This window comes from Notolabrus celidotus, chromosome 7 (assembly GCF_009762535.1).
Source record: "Notolabrus celidotus isolate fNotCel1 chromosome 7, fNotCel1.pri, whole genome shotgun sequence".
NCBI classification, from domain to species: domain Eukaryota; kingdom Metazoa; phylum Chordata; class Actinopteri; order Labriformes; family Labridae; genus Notolabrus; species Notolabrus celidotus.
Genome location: NC_048278.1, coordinates 36,059,983 through 36,080,991, shown reverse-complemented (window position 1 = coordinate 36,080,991; position 21,009 = coordinate 36,059,983). Strand labels below are relative to the sequence as shown.

Here is a 21,009-nt window from a genome sequence, read left to right as displayed (position 1 = left end):
GAGCATAAACTTTAAAGACATGTTTCGGGGACCTCTTAGACCAATATATATTGATGAAAAAAGCGTGATATGTCACCTTTAAGTCAAGAAGGGTTTGGGGACATTGAGATTGGACCTGTATTCGCCATTAGCGTTAAAATACTCTGTTGACTCGTACTTATGAAGTCTCTCCTGATTGAATTCAGAGTAACAGTTCTGCTGTAAATCCACTGTCTTTGGATTCCTCTTCTGTCTTAAGATGGGAGAGAACAAACCTTCGCTGCATCCGACTTCCACCACCTCCAAAGGTCTGTTCAGTATTTTCCTGCCTTCAATATTTTCTTTTCAAAGTGTTTAAACAAAGATTTTGACGAGATAACCTGCTACACGGTCTACACAGTCTGTAACACAGAGGTAACAAACTCCAACAAGAGCAACAGTGTTTCATAGTACCTTTAATTTAAAAGGTTTGTACACATGTGGGAGATGAACAATCACATACAGCACAGCTTAATGGAAAACAGAGTGTTTCTGCTGAGACCACATGGACTGAGTGTTGTTTGAAAATGATGACACCAGCAGAAATAAAAATACCTGTAAAGTGTGAAATAAAAATCAAGAATGACATAAAAAGCTGGCAACTCTCCTCTTCCCAAAGTCTGCAACATAAATACATTAAAGGGTCGAATTTAAACAAAACTTTCAACATGTTGGTGACGATTTTGGACCGCTATGCACCCTGCTGTCGACATCACCACACACAGGTAGTGGGCTTCATCACACGTCACATTAAATCAAAGGTTGATTGGCTGCAAGATGAAAACACACATTGGTATTTCTTGGTTTGGGTGCAACAAAAATCATGGAGTTTTCTTCACTCTCACATTCTCAGACTCTAACATCTGTTCATTGACAACAGAAATTGTCTGTTCAGCTTCAAATCCAGCCTCACTGTCCCGGGTCTGAGTCTGAGTCGCTGTAATCCGCCACCAGAGATGTGATCGCTCCTAAACTAGTGTCCTTCTCCTGCTCCTGCTCCTTCCCAGAGTCCTTTGCGTTAGTCAGTTTCTCCTCTCCTGCCTGTGAGATTTTGACGTGTGTCTCTGTTCCCTCCTCTCCTTGCTGTGTTGGTGTCATACCATTAGGTTCTTTTGAAATCTCTCCATCACACGTGTTAAGTTCAGGCTGCGACAGTCTGCGGGTGACGGTGGCACAGGGTTCTGTTTTGAGTCCCGGTCCTCCTGAACGCTTGCGGATCAGGGGGCTGTGTGAGGAGCTCAGGGCTTTAGCCACGGCGGCTTCTTTCCCCTGCAGGCCGAGCTTATGGAGCAGACTGCCTGCTGCACTTCCAGGAGCCGATGGGGACGCGTTGAACCACGAGCGGGAGGAGATCTCTTTCCGCTTACTGTGCTGCCTGTCGTCGTAGGCTGAGGAGAAAGAGGAAATAATAAGAACATTTCATTTAAGTTATTTTTTAATTTATCTAATTCATTTATTTTCTAAAATTATCATTTATATCATTATGTATATTATGTATTTTCTTTATTTTTTTTATTTGTATTATTATAATTATTGTATCAAAATATTATAAATATTTTATTATGTTATTATATTATTTGAATTGTCATTTATTTTATGTATTTTATTTATTTTTAATTTTTATTATTATAGTTATTCTAATCTGTAATTATTTTATTAGATTTTTTAAATTATTATAATTTATTTTATTTTAAAGTATTTTATTTATTTTTTTATTTTTTATCATTATAATTATTATTTTCTATGATTATTATAAAACTTTATTATTGGATTATATTAGTTTAAATATTATCATTTATTTTATTTGTATGTATTTTATCTATTTTTATTTTCTATTATTATAATTATTTTCTATTATTATTTTAACTATTTTAATGTTTTATTTATTTTATTATATCATTTAAATTATTATCATTTTTTTTATGTATTTTATCTATTTTTATTTTCTATTATTATAATGATTTTATATTATTATTTTAACTATTTTAATATTATAACTTTATTATTATATTTTAATTATTATCATTTTTTTCATTTGTATGTATTTTATTTATTTTTAATTTTTCTTATTATTATTTTACAAAGCATCTTTCAGTACTTGGAAAAGCACTATATAAATCTTATTCATCATTATTTTAATTTTTTTGAAATGATGAGGTCATTGGTTCTTTTGTTATTTTAATCTTTTGGATATTTCCCTTTAAGAAGGATGACTTTGAACACATCATGACCAACATGTCCTCTGACCGTGTGCCTGAGGTTACAGCATGTGTGTGTTTCTTACAGTCAGGCGCCTGGTAGGTGAGCAGCGCTGCCAGCCTCTTGTCCTCCTCCTTCTCCGGCAGCAGAGGGATGGACAGGTTGGTCCTCATCCTCACCTTGTTGTCCTTCTCCTCCTGCTCCGCCTGGACCTTCTTCTCAGTCTGCACACAGAAACACAAAGAAGAACAGTCAGTTCAAAACTAACATGTCATAATATACCATGAAAAGAATCATTAAAGCAGCTGTTATAAACACAGACGTGACTGTCATACCCTGAACTTCCTGCGGAGGGAGCTGTTGAGCTGGAAGTCGTCCTTCCAGCCTGACTGGTGCTCCTGGATCTCAGACAGAGAGGGCAGAGCCTTCTTCAGCTTCTCTTTGTCTTTCCCACCGTGGTCCAGTTTGAACATGGCGTCCGTCTCTAGCTTCTCCTTCTCTGTCCTCTCTGCACAGAGGAGAGAGATGATGAATACTGTGCTTCACTGAACTTCACTATGAATGAGGTACAGCCTGTTTGGTTGGTAGAGGAAGGAGATCCCTGTAACCTCTTAAAAACATGACTTTATTCATCAGGGATGGGTCATTTTCACTGTTTTACTCTGGCTATAAAGGCGTCTTAAAGGTGACATATCATGCAAAATCGACTTTTTAATGGTTCTCTACCTGAAATATGTGTCCCTGTCTACAAACCCCCTGAAAATGAAAAGAATCCATTCTGCCCCTGTTCTGATTTCTCCACCTTTCTGTAAATGTGTGCTGAAACCAGCCGTTTCAGTTTTCAGTGTTTTTCATACGTCACAACGCCATCCGGTCTGTAACAGGAAGTCAGAGCTCGGAGCTTGTTCAGCCCATAGACTGTATAAAAATACAACTCAACCCCTCCTCCGTTTTTCATTCCCTGCACACATGTGTGCTAACAAGGAGCTTAGGAGGGAGGCATGCTAGTTGTAGGCTGTCTTAATAAACACAAAGGTCGGGTTTTACTCCCCACGTCTGCAGATTTGAAGATCTAGTGGATGATTTTTATTTATCATGGATAAGTGCTAGCGCTAGTTAGCATAGCTACATAGCTACATGTTCGTAGTTGTGTACCAAGACACACGTCGACATACTGATAAATAAAACAACAAGAAACACTAAATCTGTGACCAATCCTTCAGAAAGGTCCTGCTACAGGCGCCTCTCTGTCAGGATCAGATTCTGGATCAGATTCAGAGGGTTGAAGTAACGCGGGTCTGTGAGCAGCCGTGTATATTCAGCCAACATGTAAACATTAGATCAACGTGCTGGAGAGCCGAGGCCACACCCACTTCCTGAGGGGGCGTGGTCAGAGAGAAAACAGAGTGTTCTGAGGAGGACTGAAGAAGAGGGTTTTTCAGGCAGACCAAAATCTGATTTCAAAGTGTTTTTTTGAGCATAAACCTTAAAGACATGTTTTGGGGACCTCTTAGACCAATATATGTTGATGAAAAAAGCGTGATATGTCACCTTTAAAGCTGTTTGTCACATGTCACATGGACCTCAACCATGTAGCTCTATAGAGCTTATTATTGTATTTGTATAACTTACTGTGTATAGAGCAACTTTAATGACTGAGTTTCCCTCCCTGGGATGAATAAAATATTTCTGATTATGTTTCTGAATAATATCAAGTAGTGTTTTGGCTTGAAATGCCCGTCCCTGTTATTCATACCTGTTGTGAGGATCTGCTCGTTCTCCTCCATGTCCCAGCGCTCCTCCTTCCGGCTTGCACCGGTGACAATCACATAGTCACATGTGGCCGGATCTGTCTGCATCTCGATGTAGTTGACGCACAGATGGCACTTCATCCTAAACCTGGATGAGACAGAAATACAGAAACTGTCTGAGTTCATTTCTTTTCCTCTTCAGAGTGTAAACTTTACAAAACTCACAAACTCAGTGTGTGTGTTTACCTGTAGATTGGCGTGGTGTAGTAGTTCCCCACTTTCTTCTTCTCTGCGTTGTAACGGACCCCTGTGCAGAGCAGAACATCAGCGTCAGGGAATATAAATAAAAACACAATGTGAGGCTCAAAACTAAAAGGGTCTGGTGTCTCTTAACTTACCCATGCCGATGTGATTCTTGCAGCCGTCACACCAGATGTTGTACGGCATCTCAAACCTTAAAGATAGAAACAGTTTGGTAGAAATTGTGCTTCTTATTTCCTTGTATATACAGCATGTCTTTCTTCTCTCTGAGTTACACAGAGAGACTAATGCACGCTTTATAACCAGCAGGCTGGACTACTGTATGCTCTCCTTTCTGGTCCACCAAAGAACACAACAAACAAACTGCAATAATACAAAATACAGCCCTGATTTTATTAGGGCCCGAGCACCGATGGTGGCGAAGGCCCTATTGTAACCCTAAGGGTTATTATTATAGGAGATTGCAGTTTTGAACCCCTGAACGTTAATGAAAGCGTGAGTATATTTTTGCACACTCATCGGGTCTGGTGGAAATTGCAAGTTATTATAGGTCTCGCAAAAAAAAAATCTGTAGCGCCCCCTAGAGGTAAAAATAACACCCTACGCATCGACTTTTTTGAGCTACATGCATGAAAAATCTTACACATATTTATAGCATCAGGACGCACAAAAAAGTCAGTGGCACCCATATTCAAAACTGAACAGGAAGAGCGCCACCTAGCTTTGAACATGAAAAAACGGGCCAAAATGGGTCCGTGCAAGGGTGCATACTTTTGCTCATTTCTCCTAGAGCTTTTCTCTGATTCAGTCCAAACTAGGCACATTCTATAGTAAACCCATTGACGATTAAAACAAAGTAAAGGCATTCCATTCAGACGAAAGTTGTGGGCGTGTCAGACTTTGGGGCGGGGCATCAAAAAAAATACGTCGGAAAATTGAATTTTGTGACTTTAAAATGCACGTAATCTCACCTCATCCAACACACTCGTCAGTCCTGGGAAAAATTGCGACATTTTATGGGTTTCGCAAAAAGAAAGGCGAAAAAATGTGCTCACTAGCGCCCCCTACAGCTTTCAAAAACCCCTCCTCATAGGGGTTATTTTGAGCTACATGCTTGAAAAATTTTACCCATATTCATGGCATCAGGACGCACAAGAAAGTCAGTGGCACCCATATTCAAAACTCAACTGGAAGAGCGCCACCTAGCTTTGAACATGAAAAAAATGGGCCAAAATGGGTCCGTGCAAGGGTGCACATTCTCATTTCTCCTAGAGCTTTTCTCTGATTCAGTCCAAACTAGTCACATTCTATAGTAAACACATTGACGATTAATACAAAGTAAAGGCATTCCGTTCAGACGAAAGTTGTGGGCGTGTCAGACTTTGGGGCGGGGCATCAAAAAAAAAAAAGCCGGAAAATGGAATTTTGTGACTTTAAAACGCACGTAATCTCACCTCATCCAACACACTCATCAGTCCTCAGTAAAATTGCGACATTTTATGGGTTTCGCAAAAAAAAAGCCAAAAAAACGTGCTCACTAGCGCCCCCTACAGTTTTAAAAAAAAACCTCCCCATAGGGGTTATTTTGAGCTACATGCTTGAAAATTTTTACACATATTCATGGCATCAGGACGCACGAAAAAAGCCTCTTGCATCCATATCCCAAACTCAACAGGAAGAGCGCCACCTAGCTTTGAAAATGAAAAGTGGCGTCAAAATAAGAGTGCACACTTTCGTTATCTTCTCCGAAGGCACTTCTCCGATTCATTCCAAACCTATAGCAGACACCTTTACAAGAAAAAATTATCATAATAAATTTTGATCAGACAAAAATTGTGGGCGTGGCATGCGTTGAGGCGGGGCATCAAACGCACATACAGCTTTGAATGTGAATTTTCTTTATTTTCTGATATTTCTGGGTTTTTTTTTTATTGATTTGATCATCATGATCTTATTTTTTAAGTATTTTATATCACATTCTTTTCCATTTTTACCTCTTCCTGTTGTTTTCTGTCTCTCTGTTCTTTCATGAAGCAGTTAAGGATGCATGCTTGAATGTATGAAAGGTGCTATAGAAATAAAAATGAGAAGCTAATAATCCTGTGTCATTTCTCTCTGTGTCTTCACTGACCTGATGATGAGGATGCCCTGGGACAGCTTCCTGGCCCTCTCCCGCAGAGCGTGGGTCTTGTGGTATCCGTTGAGGGAGCCATGCTGAAGACACAGAATAACAGAACGTTAGTTTGTCTCCATAAGATGAAGCTGAACTTTAAAGACGTTCAAATGCTCACCTTAGCTGGATCAAAGTCTGGAGGGTAGTAGTGGTTTGTTCCTTTCCTCTCACCCTGGAGGAGAGAATGTTTCAGGACATGGTTAAAGAAACACAGATTATCTTTATGAAAGCTTGTGGTTGTTTGAATCTTGACAGAGGTAAATTATAGGAGTCATGGCTTACCATCCTGACGTCTGGATCTGCTCACTGCTTTTACTTTGACCTGTTTCAACACACAAACAAAGGAATCAATCACTGAGACCATACTGAGAGGATACTGTTAAATCATGTAACACAGAGCTGCTAGGATGGCAACAGGTTTCTTTTACTTTGGTAGACAGATTCTATAAACATGATATATGCAACAAAAAAAAAAAAAAATAATAATAATAATAATAAATAATTAAATTAAAATAATAAAGCAGTTGCTGATGAACTGAGGAAATGCTGTCATGAAATATTAATGAGGAAACACTGGAGGTAAAATAAGATGTTAAAACTCAAGATAGGAAATTAAACTCACCAAAATAAAATAAATTATTAAGATTTTAAAACTCTGAAATATTAAACCAGTAAAATAAACTAAGATGCTACACTTATAATAAATACAGCAAAATAAAATAAAATTATTAAGATATTAAAACTCTAAAATATTAAACCAGTAAAATAAACTAAGATGCTACACTTATAATAAATATAGCAAAATAAAATAAAATATTAAAATGCTGAGAGGTAATTTGCAAAAATCATAAAATTATCAGATCTAATTCATAACTAAATTACAAAATAAATAATCCACATTAAATTAAAATAAATATATATTTTTAAATGGACTGAAACAATAATATATGTCAACAATAATTTAAAATAGGACAGTATATACTTAAAAAGGTGATTGAATTTGGTCTAGATAAGAAATAAATAAAGTAAGGAGAAATAAAACTATTAAAAGAGCAATAGTTAAAAATCTGTCAATTTGTTTTTGTTTTTTAATCATATTGTCATTATTTGTGTGTCTTTACTTGAATGTTTTTAATAACTGAGACATTTCAAATCACTAAATACATCTTCCTGTTTGAATACAGGTTCAGTAAATCAAAATAAAACATCTAGTACAAATGAGGCAGTGACGTCATGAAATATTAATGAGGAAACACTGGAGGTAAAATAAGATGTTAAAATTCAAGATAGGAAATTAAACTCACCAAAATAAAATAAATTAATAAATTAATAAAACTCTAAAATATTAAACCAGCAAAAGGAACTAAGATGCTACACTTATAATAAATACAGAAAAATAAAATAAAATATTAAAATGCGGAGAGGTAATCTGTAAGATAATATCTGATTAATAACTAAATTAATAAAGAAATAATCAGCAATAAATTAAATAATATGTTTCTATAATAATTTAAAATAGGACACTATATACTTAAAAAAGTGACTTAAATTTGAACTAGTTAACAAATGAAGTTAAGTGAAATAAAACTATTATAATAATGTAAATAAAATGTCAATTTATGTTGTTTTTTTAATCATATTGTCATTATTTTAGTGTCTTTACTTGTATGTTTTTAATAACTGAGACATTTCAAATCACTAAATAAATCTTCCTGTTTGAATGCAGGTTCAGTAAATCAAAATACAACATCTAGTACAACTTATATTAAAAACAGCTCAATTAAAACACTGAAAATACTCTAAATAAGTCTTATTGTTGAGTGTTATAAGCTGGGTAACTTCAGCAAATGGAAATGTTAGAGCATAATTATAAATGTGACCTAGTCAGAATATTCTGACACATATCTCTTTGTCATGCGTGCAGGTTAGGGTGTGTTGTAACAATGTTAAAGGTCAGAATTAAATAAGTTTATTATTGAGTTTCTCAAAAACAAGCGTCGAACCAAGCTAGCATTAGCATGTGTTAGCTTGCTATGTGTCGTTTTACTGTCGTTTATATTAAACTGTCATGAAGCTAAAAGACAAAAGCAACTAAAATAACATGTGTGGTTCTTTAAAATAAGCTTCTGATATGATTACTGATGATTTAAAGCTTTAAAAACAGACTTACTGACTTACAGAAGCTCCTGTAGCTGCACAACCAAAAACACACCAGAGGGCTGATGGGTAATCAAGACGGAAGGGTGCGTTCACGTGCTGTCAGAATAATCGGAAAGACTAGTTTCAGGGAAATACATGTACGCAAACATGAGATATGCTTCTTTTTTACCTCTTTAATTTAATTTTAATTTTAATTGCTAATAGCTTTTTAATAATTGTTACTTTATAGGTTCTTGTTTGCTTTATATATTTTTTCACTGTCTACTTTGCTGCTGTGACACTTGAATTTCCCCGTTGTGGGACGAGTAAAGGACTATCTTATCTTAACTTTTGTCATTCAAATTTTTTTATTGCTTTTTTTCAGTATTTCTTTGTCCACCACAAGTTAACAAATTATATATAATTAATACAAAACCAACAAAGAGAAGACAAAATAAATACAAAAAAATACTATAATGATAATAATAATAATTAACAGTACAAACAAAAAGGAAGATATACATAAGAAAACAAGGTAAATAAACAATAATAAATAATAATGATATATTTTTTTCTTTTAGATAACTTAAAAAAACAAAAACATTTTGGAAGACATGTCACGACCCCCCCATTCGTGTCTGGCGACCCTCCAGGGGGACCCAACCCACACTTTGGGAACCCCCTGATTTATATATTAGAAATTGGACTATTTGTTATTTTTTTATTTATTGCTTTATCTGTCATTACCAACCATAATTCAGATTCAGATTCAGACAACTTTACTGATCCCAAGAAGGGCAATTTATTTATAGCTTACCATACAACAACCAAACAACATTTAACATCTACAACACATCCATCATATATACATGCTACAAGTCAGGCACCGGGTCTGTACACGGGACTAGAGGGTCTGTGGAGGACAGCATAAGTTAATGTAATAAATAAATAACAGTAAAATACGACAGCGATTAAAGACAATATAATCTCTTGTCATACCAATGTTATTTAAAATAATCACACCTGTCACTACTGAATTATTATTTTTTTAATACTGCCTGTAATTACTGCTATTTAATTTAAATTCCATTGTAACATTGTATATATCTAAATTGTATTCTAGCTTTATTTATCTATTCTTATTTTTACTTATCTTATTTTATTTTTTTATTCTACTTATTGAAACTTCTGTCTTGATCTTACTTATGTCTGGGTTGCTGTAACAACTGAATTCCTCAATAAAGTAATATCTTATCTTATCTTATAAGTTGTGAGAACTCCGAGCATCCCATGAGTACCTGAATGCAGCTTTCTTTCAGAGGAAGTGACGTCAGTTTGCAAAGCACTCTGGGAAGTACCGGTGTCAACGGGACGAAAACGTGCTCGGGGACAGACTTTCAGCTCGTGCTCTCTGACATTCATCAATGTCACAGAAATGGAAATTAAACCGGAAACACAGAAACGTTACATCTGCTCGTTCCCTGACTGCTCGGCCGCTTACAACAAACAGTGGAAGCTGAACGCTCACCTCTGTAAACACACTGGAGTGAAGCCCTACACATGTGGCCATGATGGCTGCGGTAAGTCCTTCTGCAGCCCGTACCACCTGTCCCGACATGACCTCACTCACAGCGGTGTGAAGCCCTTTGAATGCACCGTGGAGGGCTGCAAAGAGGCCTTCACCACCAACTCCAACAGGACCAGGCACATCAGCAGGGCTCACACTGAGGAGGAGCAGAAGAAGTATGTGTGTAAAGTTGAAGGCTGTGGGCTCGAGTTCAAGAAGAACAAGCAGCTGAAGTCCCACATGTGTGAGCAGCACACTCAGCTGCCACCTTACCAGTGCAGCTATGAAGGATGTGAGATGCGCTTCACCTTCCCCAGTAAGCTGAAGCGACACCAGAAGGTGCACAGAGGCTACCCCTGCAAGGAGGAGGGCTGCAGCTTCACAGGGAAGACCTGGACTGAGTACCAGAAGCACAGGAAGGAGCAGCACAGGCTCACAGTCCGGTGTGAGCACTGCAGCAAGGAGTTCAGGGACTCGTGGTTCCTGCAGCAGCATCAGCACATCCACTCAGACGTACGCGTGGTGCTGAAGTGTCCCAGAGAAGGCTGTGAGAGGTCTTTCACCACGGCCTTCAACCTGCAGAGCCACATCGGCTCCTTCCACGAGGAGCAGAGGCCCTTCGCCTGCACCCACGCGGGCTGCAGGAAGACCTTCACGATGAAGCAGAGTCTGCAGCGTCACAGCATCGCACACGACCCCATGAGGAAGAAGATCAAGAAGCCTCGACCGAAGAGGTCGCTCGCTTCCAGGTTGAGCGGTTATGGTGCAACAAAGAGGGTGGTGCCCAAGAAGCGCAGGGTGCCTGAGAACCAGACTGATCTGCCAGGCTCTGTGGAGCTGGTGTCCCTCCTGCAGGACACGTCTCTGCTCTGCAGCCCTGCTGTGGATGCAATAACCAGCTCCATGACTGCACCTCTGTCAGTGTAGAGTCAGATATGATGCACTTTAAAGAGTTTTGTTGTGCATACATCAACTTGGTGGAGGTTTTTCAGTGTTGTATGCATTCATCCCACCAGTGTAATGGTTGTTTTTGCAACCAAGCTGATTTGTAGTTTGGGGCTGGAACCTAAAAAGACTAAACTTTAAGATTCATTTCTTAATCATCTGCATTCTCTATGAAATGAAAACCTCAATTTTGAGTCCTTGTTGTCGCCATATTCAGTCCTTCCAGCTGTTACCGACAGCATTTGATGTTTTTGGCGCCCCTTCCTTACTTCTGGAGCTTTTAAATGCACTATTTTTCTGCCATTTGTATAAAAGAAAATCTATTTTTGTCCATGTTGTTTCATACAAGATTATTAAGACAATTTAATATGTTATAAAATATGCAAAAAAACACAACTTTGCAAAAGCAAGTGTTTAAATAAAACATGGATGCTTAAGTTTTTTTTGTGTGTGATTATAAGATAAGATAAGATATACTTTATTGGTCCCCCATTGGGGGAAGTTCTTTAGTTACAGCAGCTTACAATACAGGACAGGGGAAAACAACAGTGTACTAAGCAACTATTACAGATGTATACACAATATATACACTTCTATCTGATAAACAGATAGTGAGGTATGTTATTGCACAGATAAAATTGCACCAGGTTATTTAAAAAAACCACATTATGTTCATTTCTCTGTGAAATCTGTTGGACCAATCAGAAAAACATGTTACACTGTGTTGTTACCGACAGCATTTGATGTTTTTGGCGCCCGTTTCTTATTTCTGGAGCTTTTAAATGCACTATTTTTCTGCCATTTCTATGAAAGGAAATCTATTTTTGTCCATGTTGTTTCATACAAGATTATTAAGACAATTTGATATGTTGCGCAATATGCAAAAAATACAACTGTGCAAAAGCAAGTGTTTAAATAAAACATGGATGCTTCAGATTTTTCTCTTTGTGTGTGATTATAAGATAATGTTGTTACAGCAGCTTACAACACAGGACAGTGGAAAACAACAGTGTACTAACATAGTTAAAAAATATATAATAGCAATGATAAAGGTAAAATAGAATAAAATATGGCAACTATTACAGATGTATACACAATATATACTCTTCTATCTGATAAATAGATAGTGAGGTATGTTATTGCACAGATAAAATTGCACCAGGTTATTTAAAAAAACACATTGTGTTCATTTCTCTGTGAAATCTGTTGGACCAATCAGAAAAGCATGTTATGCTGTGCCGTTACTGACAGCATTTGATATTTTTGCCATAGACTGCACGTCTTTCAATGTAGACTTCCACTGAGAGGAACATATTAGACTATTTAGGAACTAAATTAGGAACTCAATTTAGACTGTCATACCAGCTTGATCATCCCTGAAAATGTCCTGGATAAAGATCTCTGAAAAAGAGTGGGAACCCTGCCCTGGCTTAGCGGTTAAATTGCACCCCATGTTCATAGGCTATGGCTGTTTTTGAAACCACCTGCTACATACTACCTATGGATCTAGTATGCAATACATACTGCAATACATACTGCATACAACGTTTGAAGGTAGTATGTAGTATGACTGTTCTGTTGGATCTGTTCTGCAGGATGCTGGGTCAGGCGTCATGTCTGTTTCTAATGCAGTGACTTCCACTACAGAGTCATGTCTGTTTTTAATGCAGTGACTTCCACTACAGAGTCATGTCTGTTTTTAATACAGTGACTTCCCCTACAGAGTCATGTCTGTTTATAATGCAGTGACTTCCACTACAGAGTCATGTCTGTTTTTAATGCAGTGACTTCCACTACAGAGTCATGTCTGTGTTTAATGCAGTGACTTCCACTACAGAGTCATGTCTGTTCTTAATGCAGTGACTTCCACTACAGAGTCATGTCTGTTTTTAATGCAGTGACTTCCACTACAGAGTCATGTCTGTTCTTAATGCAGTGACTTCCACTACAGAGTCATGTCTGTTTTTAATGCAGTGACTTCCACTACAGAGTCATGTCTGTTTATAATGCAGTGACTTCCACTACAGAGTCATGTCTGTTTTTAATGCAGTGACTTCCACTACAGAGTCATGTCTGTGTTTAATGCAGTGACTTCCACTACAGAGTCATGTCTGTTTTTAATGCAGTGACTTCCACTACAGAGTCATGTCTGTTTTTAATGCAGTGACTTCCACTACAGAGTCATGTCTGTTTTTAATGCAGTGACTTCCACTACAGAGTCATGTCTGTTTTTAATGCAGTGACTTCCACTACAGAGTCATGTCTGTTTTTAATGCAGTGACTTCCACTACAGAGTCATGTCTGTTTTTAATGCAGTGACTTCCACTACAGAGTCATGTCTGTGTTTAATGCAGTGACTTCCACTACAGAGTCATGTCTGTTTCTAATGCAGTGACTTCCACTACAGAGTCATGTCTGTTTATAATGCAGTGACTTCCACTACAGAGTCATGTCTGTGTTTAATGCAGTGACTTCCACTACAGAGTCATGTCTGTTTATAATGCAGTGACTTCCACTACAGAGTCATGTCTGTTTCTAATGCAGTGACTTCCACTACAGAGTCATGTCTGTGTTTAATGCAGTGACTTCCACTACAGAGTCATGTTTGTTTCTAATGCAGTGACTTCCACTACAGAGTCATGTCTGTTTTTAATGCAGTGACTTCCACTACAGAGTCATGTTTGTTTATAATGCGGTGACTTCCACCACAGAGTCATGTCTGTTTTTAATGCAGTGACTTCCACTACAGAGTCATGTCTGTTTTTAATGCAGTGACTTCCACTACAGTGTCATGTCTGTTTTTAATGCAGTGACTTCCACTACAGAGTCATGTCTGTTTTTAATTCAGTGACTTCCACTACAGAGTCATGTCTGTGTTTAATGCAGTGACTTCCACTATAGAGTCATGTCTGTTTTTAATGCAGTGACTTCCACTATAGAGTCATGTCTGTTTTTAATGCAGTGACTTCCTCTACAGAGTCATGTCTGTTTTTAATGCAGTGACTTCCACTACAGAGTCATGTCTGTTTTTAATGCAGTGACTTCCTCTACAGAGTCATGTCTGTTTATAATGCAGTGACTTCCACTACAGTCATGTCTGTTTTTAATGCAGTGACTTCCACTGTTGAGTCATGTCTGTATTTAATGCAGTGACTTCCTCTACAGAGTCATGTTTGTTTTTAATGCAGTGACTTCCACTACAGAGTCATGTCTGTTTTTAATGCAGTGACTTCCACTACAGAGTCATGTCTGTTTTTAATGCAGTGACTTCCTCTACAGAGTCATGTCTGTTTATAATGCAGTGACTTCCACTACAGTCATGTCTGTTTTTAATGCAGTGACTTCCACTGTTGAGTCATGTCTGTATTTAATGCAGTGACTTCCTCTACAGAGTCATGTCTGTTTTTAATGCAGTGACTTCCACTACAGAGTCATGTCTGTTTTTAATGCAGTGACTTCCACTACAGAGTCATGTCTGTTCTTAATGCAGTGACTTCCACTACAGAGTCATGTCTGTTCTTAATGCAGTGACTTCCACTACAGAGTCATGTCTGTTTTTAATGCAGTGACTTCCACTACAGAGTCATGTCTGTTTTTAATGCAGTGACTTCCACTACAGAGTCATGTCTGTTCTTAATGCAGTGACTTCCACTACAGAGTCATGTCTGTTTTTAATGCAGTGACTTCCACTACAGAGTCATGTCTGTTTTTAATGCAGTGACTTCCACTACAGAGTCATGTCTGTTCTTAATGCAGTGACTTCCACTACAGAGTCATGTCTGTTTTTAATGCAGTGACTTCCACTATAGAGTCATGTTTCACTGGATTTAAGGCTTCGGACAGCGGAAGTGAATAACGGCCAAGCTGATAGAGGAACTGCTTCTTTAGCATCACTTATGATTTAAAAAGTTAAGAAGTGGTTTATATGAAATTCAGTTTTCACAGCACCTAAAAACAAAGTGCCTTCTGTCAAATATGGAAAAAAGGGCTGTTTTCAAAACAGCCTACTATACTAGCAGTACGTACTGATTTAGCCAAAATTCAGTATGTAGTATGTGAAAAGGAGCAAAATCTGCAGTATGCCAAAACTCCCTGGATGTCTACTGATTCAGGAAAATTTAACAGTATGCATTGGACCAGTCTGCCATGCGTACTGTTTCCCACAATGCAAAGCGCTCAATCCGCTTTTTCTTGTATCAAACAATCTTGTGATCTTTAGACTCAATCTAATAATGGTCCAGGAGTCTGCAGCGGCTCTCACTGACCTGCACATCCTCATCCAAAGGAGTGCTGTGTTGTCAGGGACTTCACCTGGAGTGAAATCCTGCAGAATCTTAGTCCTTGATGACACGCGTCAGATTTACGGCGTAAACAGGAGCAGCTCTGTGCGAGTTTGGGATTCCGAGTCTAAATCCTCTCTGAATAGTTCCCCCTTACAGGAAGGCTGCTCCTCGACATTCCTGCCCTGCTCGGCTCAGACGAGCCCTACATGGTCTGACTGTCTGACCAGCTCATCCAGGAATTCAGCGCACAGCTCATTTTGTATCATTTAAATATGTAACGTGATGTGTTAGGTGATCATCTCTTCCTGTAAAACCTTCCTACGTAGCTGTTGGAGTGATTAAACTTCAACTCATCATGAGGAACAAATGATGAAGCATGTCTTCTGAAACAAAAGAAACTGTGGTGATTATTAATGAACAAGTCATCTCTGGTGGGTACATTTACTTCAAGAAGGTTCCAGTAAGCTAAAGTTGATATTGAAGCAAAGAGCGGCTATCATTCATTTTATTCTAATTGCCAACATTAGAATATCGTCTGATCTATAAATATATCAAAGTCCATGATTTATTCCCAGTTTTGCAACAGAACTGGTAGACACAGAGGAAGCAGTACATCATAAAATGAATACTTTATTGATGTATGTCTGCTTCATGAGACAACAATAAATAATAAATAAACAGGCCCGGCGTAAAGGAATGTTCCCCGAGAAGACTGAGCGCTGAGAAAGAGGGATTCTCCACTCAGAGATCTGTGATGCCTCCAAAAAGATTTAAACGTAGAAGAGAAACCAGACGATTGCGACATCTTTAGAGGGAGCTGAGAGCAGGCCAGAGGTTAGAGAAGCAGCAGTGTCACTGTTAGGAAAGCTTGGGTAAGCTAGAGCGAGCTGTGATTGTGGCATTAGTAAAGAACAAAAGCTTAGACGCAACAGTTGAAGCCACAAGAGTTCTTCCTAATCCCACCGCCATGCGTTATGATTGTCAAGTAGTCTTTACCCCATGGTTTGCCTTCAGGGCTTTCCACCTGATATTACCTGAACCAATGGAGACAACTGTGTGTGTCATGTGTAAAAGTCTATCCTATTCTCTTCCTAAAGTTAGTCCAACTAAAGCCAAAAAGGCACTTTTACCTCACACTAGATTCAATTTCAGTTTAAAAACTCCCTTTCTAGGACAGGAAAGATCAAATGTTGGGTTAAAAATTGCCCAACCCCAATTCCTGAAAACTTTGGGTCATTGTGTTAAATGTGAATATTTCATGTTCTGATGTTTTTTAAATAATTTAAACTCTATATTTAATTCAAAAAACAGTTAAAAGACAGAATATCAAATGTTGAAACTGAAAAATTTATATTTTTTAACCTACATTTGTAAACGTGTGCTCAGACAGTGGTTTTTGAAAGGGATTTTGAGCCCGTGCAGTGACTTCCACTACAGAGTCATGTCTGTTTATAATGCAGTGACTTCCACTACAGAGTAATGTTTGTTTTTAATGCAGTGACTTCCACTACAGAGTAATGTCTGTTTTTAATGCAGTGACTTCCACTACAGAGTCATTTCTGTTTCTAATGCAGTGACTTCCACTACAGAGTCATGTCTGTTTTTAATGCAGTGACTTCCACTACAGAGTCATGTCTGTTTTTAATGCAGTGACTTCCACTACAGAGTCATGTCTGTTTTTAATGCAGTGACTTCCACTACAGAGTCATGTCTGTTTATAATGCAGTGACTTCCACTACAGAGTCATGTCTGTTTTTAATGCAGTGACTTCCACTACAGAGTCATGTCTGTTTTTAATGCAGTGACTTCCACTACAGAGTCATGTCTGTTTTTAATGCAGTGACTTCCACTACAGAGTCATGTCTGTTTGAATGCAGTGACTTCCACTACAGAGTCATGTCTGTTTTGAATGCAGTGACTTCCACTACAGTCATGTCTGTTTTGAATGCAGTGACTTCCACTACAGAGTCATGTCTGTTTTTAATGCAGTGACTTCCACTACAGAGTCTTGTCTGTTTTTAATGCAGGGACTTCCACTACAGAGTCATGTCTGTTTCTAATGCAGTGACTTCCACTACAGAGTCATGTCTGTTTTTAATGCAGTGACTTCCACTACAGAGTCATGTCTGTTTTCAATGCAGTGACTTCCACTACAGAGTCATGTCTGTTTTCAATGCAGTGACTTCCATTACAGAGTCATGTCTGTGTTTAATGCAGTGACTTCCACTGCAGAGTCATGTCTGTTTTTAATGCAGTGACTTCCACTATAGAGTCATGTCTGTTTTTAATGCAGTGACTTCCACTATAGAGTCATGTCTGTTTTAATGCAGTGACTTCCACTACAGAGTCATGTCTGTTTTTAATGCAGTGACTTCCACTACAGAGTCATGTCTGTTTTAAATGCAGTGACTTCCACTACAGAGTAATGTCTGTTTTTAATGCAGTGACTTCCACTACAGAGTCACATCTGTTTTTAATGCAGTGACTTCCACTACAGAGTCACATCTGTTTTTAATGCAGTGACTTCCACTACAGAGTCACATCTGTTTTTAATGCAGTGACTTCCACTACAGAGTAATGTCTGTTTTAAATGCAGTGACTTCCACTACAGAGTAATGTCTGTTTTAAATGCAGTGACTTCCACTACAGAGTAATGTCTATTTTTAATGCAGTGACTTCCACTACAGAGTAATGTCTGTTTTTAATGCAGTGACTTCCACTACAGAGTCATGTCTGTTTTAAATGCAGTGACTTCCACTACAGAGTAATGTCTGTTTTTAATGCAGTGACTTCCACTACAGAGTCACATCTGTTTTTAATGCAGTGACTTCCACTACAGAGTCACATCTGTTTTTAATGCAGTGACTTCCACTACAGAGTCACATCTGTTTTTAATGCAGTGACTTCCACTACAGAGTCACGTCTGTTTTTAATGCAGTGACTTCCACTACAGAGTCATGTCTGTTTTTAATGCAGTGACTTCCACTACAGAGTCATGTCTGTTTTTAATGCAGTGACTTCCACTACAGAATCATGTCTGTTTTTAATGCAGTGACTTCCACTACAGAGTCATGTCTGTTTTTAATGCAGTGACTTCCACTACAGAGTCATTTCGGGTTTTGATGCAGTGACTTCCAGTTCAGAGTCATGTCTGTTTTTAATGCAGTGACTTCCACTACAGAGTCATGTCTGTTTCTAATACAGTGACTTCCACTACAGAGTCATGTCTGTTTTTAATGCAGTGACTTCCACTATAGTCATGTCTGTTTTTAATGCAGTGACTTCCACTACAGAGTCATGTCTGTTTTTAATGCAGTGACTTCCACTACAGAATCATGTCTGTGTTTAATGCAGTGACTTCCACTACAGAATCATGTCTGTTTTTAATGCAGTGACTTCCACTACAGAGTCACGTCTGTTTTTAATGCAGTGACTTCCACTACAGAATCATGTCTGTTTTTAATGCAGTGACTTCCACTACAGAGTCATGTCTGTTTTTAATGCAGTGACTTCCACTACAGAGTCATGTCTGTTTTTAATGCAGTGACTTCCACTACAGAGTCACGTCTGTTTTTAATGCAGTGACTTCCACTACAGAGTCATGTCTGTGTTTAATGCAGTGACTTCCACTACAGAGTCATGTCTGTTTTTAATGCAGTGACTTCCACTACAGAGTCATGTCTGTTTTTAATGCAGTGACTTCCACTACAGAGTCACGTCTGTTTTTAATGCAGTGACTTCCACTACAGAGTCATGTCTGTTTTTAATGCAGTGACTTCCACTACAGAATCATGTCTGTTTTTAATGCAGTGACTTCCACTACAGAGTCATGTCTGTTTTTAATGCAGTGACTTCCACTACAGAGTCATGTCTGCTTTTAATGCAGTGACTTCCACTTCAGAGTAATGTGTGTTTTTAATGCAGTTACTTCCACTACAGAGTCATGTCTGTTTCTAATACAGTGACTTCCACTACAGAGTCATGTCTGTTTTTAATGCAGTGACTTCCACTATAGTCATGTCTGTTTTTAATGCAGTGACTTCCACTACAGAGTCATGTCTGTTTTTAATGCAGTGACTTCCACTACAGAGTCATGTCTGTTTTTAATGCAGTGACTTCCACTACAGAGTCATGTCTGTTTTGAATGCAGTGACTTCCACTACAGAGTCATGTCTGTTTTGAATGCAGTGACTTCCACTACAGTCATGTCTGTTTTTAATGCAGTGACTTCCACTACAGAGTCATGTCTGTTTTTAATGCAGTGACTTCCACTACAGAGTCTTGTCTGTTTTTAATGCAGGGACTTCCACTACAGAGTCATGTCTGTTTCTAATGCAGTGACTTCCACTACAGAGTCATGTCTGTTTTTAATGCAGTGACTTCCACTACAGAGTCATGTCTGTTTTCAATGCAGTGACTTCCACTACAGAGTCATGTCTGTTTTCAATGCAGTGACTTCCATTACAGAGTCATGTCTGTGTTTAATGCAGTGACTTCCACTGCAGAGTCATGTCTGTTTTTAATGCAGTGACTTCCACTATAGAGTCATGTCTGTTTTTAATGCAGTGACTTCCACTATAGAGTCATGTCTGTTTTTAATGCAGTGACTTCCACTACAGAGTCATGTCTGTTTTTAATGCAGTGACTTCCACTACAGAGTCATGTCTGTTTTAAATGCAGTGACTTCCACTACAGAGTAATGTCTGTTTTTAATGCAGTGACTTCCACTACAGAGTCACATCTGTTTTTAATGCAGTGACTTCCACTACAGAGTCACATCTGTTTTTAATGCAGTGACTTCCACTACAGAGTCACATCTGTTTTTAATGCAGTGACTTCCACTACAGAGTAATGTCTGTTTTAAATGCAGTGACTTCCACTACAGAGTAATGTCTGTTTTAAATGCAGTGACTTCCACTACAGAGTAATGTCTATTTTTAATGCAGTGACTTCCACTACAGAGTAATGTCTGTTTTTAATGCAGTGACTTCCACTACAGAGTCATGTCTGTTTTAAATGCAGTGACTTCCACTACAGAGTAATGTCTGTTTTTAATGCAGTGACTTCCACTACAGAGTCACATCTGTTTTTAATGCAGTGACTTCCACTACAGAGTCACATCTGTTTTTAATGCAGTGACTTCCACTACAGAGTCACATCTGTTTTTAATGCAGTGACTTCCACTACAGAGTCACGTCTGTTTTTAATGCAGTGACTTCCACTACAGAGTCATGTCTGTTTTTAATGCAGTGACTTCCACTACAGAGTCATGTCTGTTTTTAATGCAGTGACTTCCACTACAGAATCATGTCTGTTTTTAATGCAGTGACTTCCACTACAGAGTCATGTCTGTTTTTAATGCAGTGACTTCCACTACAGAGTCATTTCGGGTTTTGATGCAGTGACTTCCAGTTCAGAGTCATGTCTGTTTTTAATGCAGTTACTTCCACTACAGAGTCATGTCTGTTTCTAATACAGTGACTTCCACTACAGAGTCATGTCTGTTTTTAATGCAGTGACTTCCACTATAGTCATGTCTGTTTTTAATGCAGTGACTTCCACTACAGAGTCATGTCTGTTTTTAATGCAGTGACTTCCACTACAGAATCATGTCTGTGTTTAATGCAGTGACTTCCACTACAGAATCATGTCTGTTTTTAATGCAGTGACTTC

General features: G+C 38.3%; 2 protein-coding genes across 3 annotated transcripts; one reads left to right on the top strand and one right to left on the bottom strand.

Moving 5' to 3' along the window:
• Positions 1-414: 414 nt before the first annotated feature.
• On the bottom strand, positions 415-8,669 carry ccdc130 (coiled-coil domain containing 130). Of its 2 annotated transcripts, none has more exons than XM_034688749.1 (10): positions 8,573-8,669; positions 6,685-6,724; positions 6,521-6,574; positions 6,361-6,443; positions 4,367-4,422; positions 4,215-4,275; positions 3,974-4,116; positions 2,553-2,725; positions 2,303-2,441; positions 415-1,406 (listed from the first exon to the last, which is right to left on the bottom strand). In XM_034688749.1, the coding sequence occupies exons 2-10, from the start codon at positions 6,685-6,687 to the stop codon at positions 928-930; spliced, it is 1,191 nt and encodes a 396-aa protein (XP_034544640.1). In that variant the 5' UTR covers positions 6,688-6,724; positions 8,573-8,669; the 3' UTR covers positions 415-927. The 2 variants fall into 2 exon arrangements, with proteins under 2 accessions (XP_034544640.1, XP_034544641.1); XM_034688750.1 differs by having other exon boundaries at positions 8,581-8,664.
• A 1,175-nt stretch (positions 8,670-9,844) lies between these two features.
• On the top strand, positions 9,845-11,490 carry LOC117816450 (transcription factor IIIA-like). The gene has a single exon (XM_034688725.1). The coding sequence runs from the start codon at positions 9,977-9,979 to the stop codon at positions 11,033-11,035; it is 1,059 nt and encodes a 352-aa protein (XP_034544616.1). The 5' UTR covers positions 9,845-9,976; the 3' UTR covers positions 11,036-11,490.
• The last annotated feature ends 9,519 nt before the right edge of the window (positions 11,491-21,009 follow it).

Coding starts and splice junctions, on each gene's coding strand:
- ccdc130 (XM_034688749.1), bottom strand. Junction 6,444..6,520: donor CAGACTTTGATCCAGCTAAG/GTGAGCATTTGA, acceptor CTGTGTCTTCAG/CATGGCTCCCTCAACGGATA. Junction 1,407..2,302: donor CACCTACCAGGCGCCTGACT/GTAAGAAACACA, acceptor CTTTCTCCTCAG/CCTACGACGACAGGCAGCAC.
- LOC117816450 (XM_034688725.1), top strand. CDS start 9,977: ATGGAAATTAAACCGGAAACACAGAAACGTTACATCTGCTCGTTCCCT.